Here is a 5,760-nt window from a genome sequence, read left to right as displayed (position 1 = left end):
CCGGTGCTGCGCTCGGGCTGCGTGCGGGCTGGGGGCGGCGGGGAGCGGTGGAAGCGGCACGGCACAGCACAGCACATGGCATGGCACGGCACGGCACGGCACGGTACGGTACGGTACGGGCGGCGGTAGCGCTGCGGGAAGCGGCTGCCTCCTTCGCTCGGCGTTTCGCCACTTCCTGACTCGCCGGCACGTTTCCTCCGCTGCAGGAAGCCATTGTGCGCCGGGGCTGCGCCGAGCGATAAAAAGGGGAGAGAAGTGCATAGTTAGTGACGAGCGTAGCGGTGGTGTTTACTGGCAGTACAGTGGTCTGTTTTAGTGTATGTGTACCGTATGTCCTTGTAACATTTTGCTTAGCGTCACAGAACGGCTTGGGTCGGATGGGACATCAGCGATCATCGCGTTCCAACCCCCCGCCGCAGCAGCCTGTGCTCCATCGGGCTGCCCAGGGCCCGACCGGCCCGGCCTTGAGCGGCCCCAGGGATGGGGCAGTTCCCCTCCCCCCCCCCAGTCTGGGCAGCCCGTTCCGGCGCCTGACATCTGGGCTAAACCTTCCCTCCTTTCATTTTAAACCATCCCCCCCTTATCCTGTCGCTATTCACCCATGTAAAAGAGTTGTTTTCCCTTCTGTTTGTGAACTCCCTTTGGCTGCATTGAGGTCTCCCTGCAGCTTTCTGATCTCCGGGCAGAACCAGCCTGGCTCCTCCAACACGTCTTTATAGGATAGATAGTGGCTTTTATTTATAAAGATACAGCGCTCAGCTGCCATAGGAAGTTTCTTGACGAACAGCTGTCAGCATGGCAGAGTGAACTGAAAACAAATGTAGTTGGTTTCTGTGTGTTGTTTCGTGTGTGGGATCACCATGAAGTTGTACTGGGGATTGGGTTGGTAAGTGAGGGGTCGCAGTACAACTCCAGCTGGCTCTTCCTCTTTTGTGCAGCATTTGTCCAGGCACAAAACCAGAGTCTGAACTAATGTCATTAAAGCTGTACAAGTGAGATCAGTGCAGTACTGCCTCCTTCCTCCTAGCAAACATCTTACAGTATGTATGGAACGCATCAGAGAAGGCTGCCTTCCCTTCTGCGTGCCCTGCATTCTCTTCTGCATGCCCTTAGTGTAATGTACTTTCTAGACAGGACTGTGAACATTAGCAGTATGGTCAGTAGCTGCAAGAGGCTGCTGTGCTGTGTTAGGCTTTGGCCACCAGCGTACAGATCCCTCAGTGTATTCTGTAAAGAAGGACTGTGGATGTGTGTATGTGATCAAATCCTGTGCTCTGTAATTCTCAGTCCTCTTCTGCTGTTAGATAACGCTTGGTCTTCTGATGATGAGAAATAAACTTATTTGATAAGCAGCCTACTTTATACTGAGCCTTTTGTAAGTTTAAATCGCATTTTTTAATTTTTCTGTTTCAACAGAGCCCAAACTGCCATAAAATTAAGTGAAATTTCTCTATTCTTACGTATGCAGGCAGCTGAAGAAGTTAGATGAAGACAGTTTAACCAAACAGCCTGAAGAAGTATTTGATGTATTGGAGAAGCTTGGAGAAGGGTACGTGCTATGTGACAATGTGCCTTAAGTACATTTATCAAAGAACAGATGTGTGTAACTAATACGTGCCCAGTGGGCTCTGACTTTTCACTTTGGATGATCCTATTCCTGTAGAAGTATGTGGTAGCGCAGCAGCTGCAGTGACTCGAGGCATTGTAGTTCATCCCCAGTACCTCTGTAGGAGGTCTGTGTGATGGGAAGCAGCTTCTGTTTCCTAGGGCCACTTGTGTTGGGAACACTAAATAACATGTTTGCCACCTTAAGCACTTCATTTATAAAACAGAGTGGGAATTCTTCTTAGCTGCTGTAAGAAAGTGGAAATAAAGCAAACAGTGTCTGATGAGTGAGCAAAGCTTTCTGACCTGAGCTGTGGTTTTTACTGTTGCTCAGCGGTACCATATGCCAGAGAAGGAGAGAATTGGTTTTATTGGATTCTTCCAAAGCTGTGGGCACGTAATGGTGGTTGGCTCCTTTCTGACCATCTCAGCATGCTGCTGGTTGTTACAGCGTATGCAAGCTGTGGGTTGATTATGTAAATAAATTGAAAAATTGTCTTAGCAGGAGGGTGATCTGTTTTTTCCTCTCAAGTCTGCAATTGCAATTATTATGCTTTTTGTGTTTTAAAAATATTATTGTATTCACTATTTGTTTAATATTTTGTTCCGCAGTTCCTATGGCAGTGTGTTCAAAGCTATTCATAAAGAGACGGGTCAGGTTGTTGCAATCAAACAGGTTCCTGTGGAGTCTGACCTGCAAGAGATTATAAAGGAAATATCCATAATGCAGCAGTGTGACAGGTAAATGTATACTGCAAAACCCATCATCAGTATGCAAAGAAAGTATTGACTGTGATCTGGCATGTAGTCACATAAAAGCGATGATGTTGCCTTCAATGTTTTTTGAAAGGCTGGACTTGTACAGTCAAGTTACCCCGTATCAACTGAGTCATGTTTGGGTAGTGTTAACCCAAGTGAAGGTAAGACAACAACAATTTAGCTTGCAATGTGAGAGCATTGAGCTAACGAAGTGAAATAACCTTGCACCTGCTGCCAGCACAGAGCAAAGCGTGTCAGCAGCTCCTGCAGTGCTCCTGATGCACCTTAACTTCTGGGCAGCAGTGATGAGGTTGTGTGTTAGACCAGTTCCCCTGTCCAAAGGGGCAGTGAATTGCACACAAGCTTTGGGATATGAAAACGCTAGGAGAGAGATTTTTTTGGGTTTATTTTGTTTTTAAGGGGCATGTGGATGAGAGCTGCTAATGCATGACTGCTCTTGCATGTGCGCAGTGTACGTGCTGTCATCTGCTTTAGGTGGCAGAATTGTACTTACAGTGCAGGTTGCAGTGCGTGACAAGCTGTCTGCTGATGTTAGCATGCTGAGAATAACTTATGGGCTGATGTTTGGCTCTCTGGTTGTCTGCATGTTTCTTATGGAAAAAGTCATTTTATGAACTCAACTGGACGAGGGCAAGGGCTGCAGAAGGCCTTCTGTCAGTGACTGAAGCTTAAAACATACAAATTTTTTCCTATGGTTTGAGTCCAGCCTCAAGAAATGCTATTTCGAGGGAGTTTAGGCATAGAAAACCATTTAAAATAAATGACATTAGCAATATAAAACTATGTTCCTAATCACTCACTCTATTGCTCTTCACTCTCTCTATCGTTAAGTGAGGATAATTGGTGGCAGCTAAGAAAATAAAATTTATTCTTGCAAAGTCCTACTGTGTGAATCAACGGAGCATAAGATTTTCTTCTCAAACATTAAAGAATACACTGGGGTGGAACTGGCTTCTCAGTTTTGCCAGTCTTGAACTTCTTCATTAGAAAGTGTTTGGCAGAGCTTAGGTTAAATACACTTCTGTTCTTAAGCTTTGTCCTCATTAAATCACAAGGGTTCTCTCTCTTAGCTTTTTGGCTTTACCTTTCCCAAAGGATAAGTGGTCATTCTGACTGTGCTATACTTTGTTGTTCACCCTCTGGGCAGTCCAGTAGTTGACTATATGGGAAAGATTTAGGTTGTACTTAATTCCTAAAATAAGTTGCATTTCTGGACTGAATAATAGAAATAAGAATGTGTACATTCCTCATAATTACCACAGTAGCAATTTTCCAGCTTTTGACCTTATTTAATCTTTATGTTTGGTTTCAGACACTCTGTAGCAGCTTTACCAGGATCTGCCAAGGTCTGTTTTTCATTCCATTGGTGCCCTGCCTACTTGATTGCCACAGTTCAGGGAGCAAAACCAGACTGAGAGCTAATCTCTCCTTGTTTCTGCAGGATTTACTTTCAGACGTTTTAGCTCCCTGAACTGCCTTTGTGACAGGTCACATGGACACCACTGCTAGGACAGGCTTGCAGAACTGTGGTTGCTCACTGCAGACTCAGGCTGGTGTGAAACACTTGGTCAGGGCTTCAGTGGCACTTCCATGTCTGAATTTTTAGAGCCTGCTTAGGGAGGCTGCAGTATTGTTTGCCTTTGCTTATTCAATTGTGCTGGTCTCCAGTCTTTGACTCTTTGTTCTCATTTTTTCACGTTTCATAGCCCTCATGTGGTGAAATATTACGGCAGCTACTTTAAGAACACAGACCTGTGGATCGTCATGGAATACTGCGGCGCTGGATCCGTGTCTGATATTATTCGGTTACGAAATAAAACTGTACGTAGTCTTTCTTCTGAATGCTATAAATTGGAAACAGGAGTGGTAGCTCAGGAAGCTGAGCAGCACGTGCAGCGCTTTTGGTGTAATTCTCATGAGGTGTTCAGTGTTTGAAACAACCATGGGCTACCACTGCGATGTGGGTCCTCTGTTCCCCTGAACATAAGGAGGCTGGTTATGTTGATCAAGTTTGGGTTGTTTGGCTAATGTAATGAGTTTGCATGGTTTTGGTAAGGTGTTTGGTTGGCATTCCTGAAAACCCAGGCAGGTTCTGAATGACAGACTACTTTGCCTTGCTTCTGGCTTTGCAGGGAAGAGTTACCAGGTGTGAAAGGCTGTGGTGCAGATGTGTAAGTATGCTGGTCGAAAGCTAATTCTCATATGTAATGCTGAAGGTTGCTACCTAGCAGTATATGTACTCCTCTATTAGTCAGTATGGCAACCTTTATTAAAGGCAATTAAATAGCAGTCTGTAAATCTCAGGGAGGTATAAACTGGAACACCACTGTGTTCCATCTCAGAAACCAAGGGGTTGACGGTAACGCTTCTTTTTAGCTTACAGAGGAGGAAATTGCTACGATAGTACAATCAACACTGAAAGGACTGGAGTACCTGCATTTTATGAGGAAAATACATAGAGATATCAAAGCTGGAAATATATTGCTAAATACAGAGGGACATGCTAAGCTTGCAGATTTTGGAGTGGCAGGACAACTCACAGTAAGTAAAACCAAGATGGTTATGTACACCTCAGTTTTTCTTTCTAATGTACATATAAGCATCATGTGCTTGTGGAGACTTTGAGACATTCATAAGTGTTTTTAGCACTTTACATCAACATAATGAGACACTATAACAGCAGCAGAGCTTCCTCTGTGGGAGCTGTTAGATCTAAGTAATGGTTTGTAATAACATTTGCTGTTTGCATCAGTTCATGTCTAACGTCTGCAAGCATATTTCACTTTCTCTCTGCAGCTTTCCATATCTTTGTCTTGCTTAACCTAGTAATATATATGTGTGCAGGTGGAAGATAATTAAGATTGTAAATCATTAATGAATATTTGTGGCTAGTAACAATTGCCACGATCTGGATTTTTATCCTGCTCTTCTTTTCAGGATACCATGGCAAAACGAAACACAGTTATAGGGACTCCATTTTGGATGGCTCCAGAAGTGATTCAGGAGATTGGATATAATTGTGTTGCAGACATCTGGTCACTGGGAATCACTGCAATAGAAATGGCTGAAGGCAAACCACCTTATGCAGATATTCATCCTATGAGGGTGAGGACTGACTTTTTTAAATGTATTGCGATGCAAAAGTGATTTGCTGTGACAGCTGGGTGAGTGACATATCAAGATGCCCTTTTGTTTATAATTTAGAGAAAATGATTTGCTTTCTGTCACTTTGTTGTACTGTTGGTTAAATGAAAGACGGAGAAGGAAAATCATGATGCTCATCTATCAAGGCACAGCTGAATCTTCCAGCGTTGAGTGTGAAGAAATATACTTTATGCTGTGCATTATACAAAATGATTTTTTTTTTTTTTTTTT

General features: G+C 43.9%; 1 protein-coding gene across 1 annotated transcript in view; it reads left to right on the top strand.

Moving 5' to 3' along the window:
• Window positions 1–5,547, top strand: part of LOC100550208 (serine/threonine-protein kinase 4-like) — a 5,701-nt gene extending 154 nt beyond the window's left edge. Inside the window, exons 2-6 of the mRNA XM_010722339.2 lie at window positions 1,441–1,549; window positions 2,218–2,346; window positions 4,092–4,206; window positions 4,762–4,926; window positions 5,323–5,547. Of these exons, the coding sequence (XP_010720641.1) occupies window positions 1,441–1,549; window positions 2,218–2,346; window positions 4,092–4,206; window positions 4,762–4,926; window positions 5,323–5,532 (728 nt within the window). The 3' untranslated portion in view covers window positions 5,533–5,547. The remainder of the gene's footprint in view (window positions 1–1,440; window positions 1,550–2,217; window positions 2,347–4,091; window positions 4,207–4,761; window positions 4,927–5,322) is intronic.
• The last annotated feature ends 213 nt before the right edge of the window (window positions 5,548–5,760 follow it).

The sequence above is a fragment of the Meleagris gallopavo genome, chromosome 22 (genome assembly GCF_000146605.3).
Source record: "Meleagris gallopavo isolate NT-WF06-2002-E0010 breed Aviagen turkey brand Nicholas breeding stock chromosome 22, Turkey_5.1, whole genome shotgun sequence".
NCBI lineage: Eukaryota > Metazoa > Chordata > Aves > Galliformes > Phasianidae > Meleagris > Meleagris gallopavo.
Note: the sequence above shows the minus strand (reverse complement) of the source record. Positions and strands in the feature narration are given on the sequence as shown.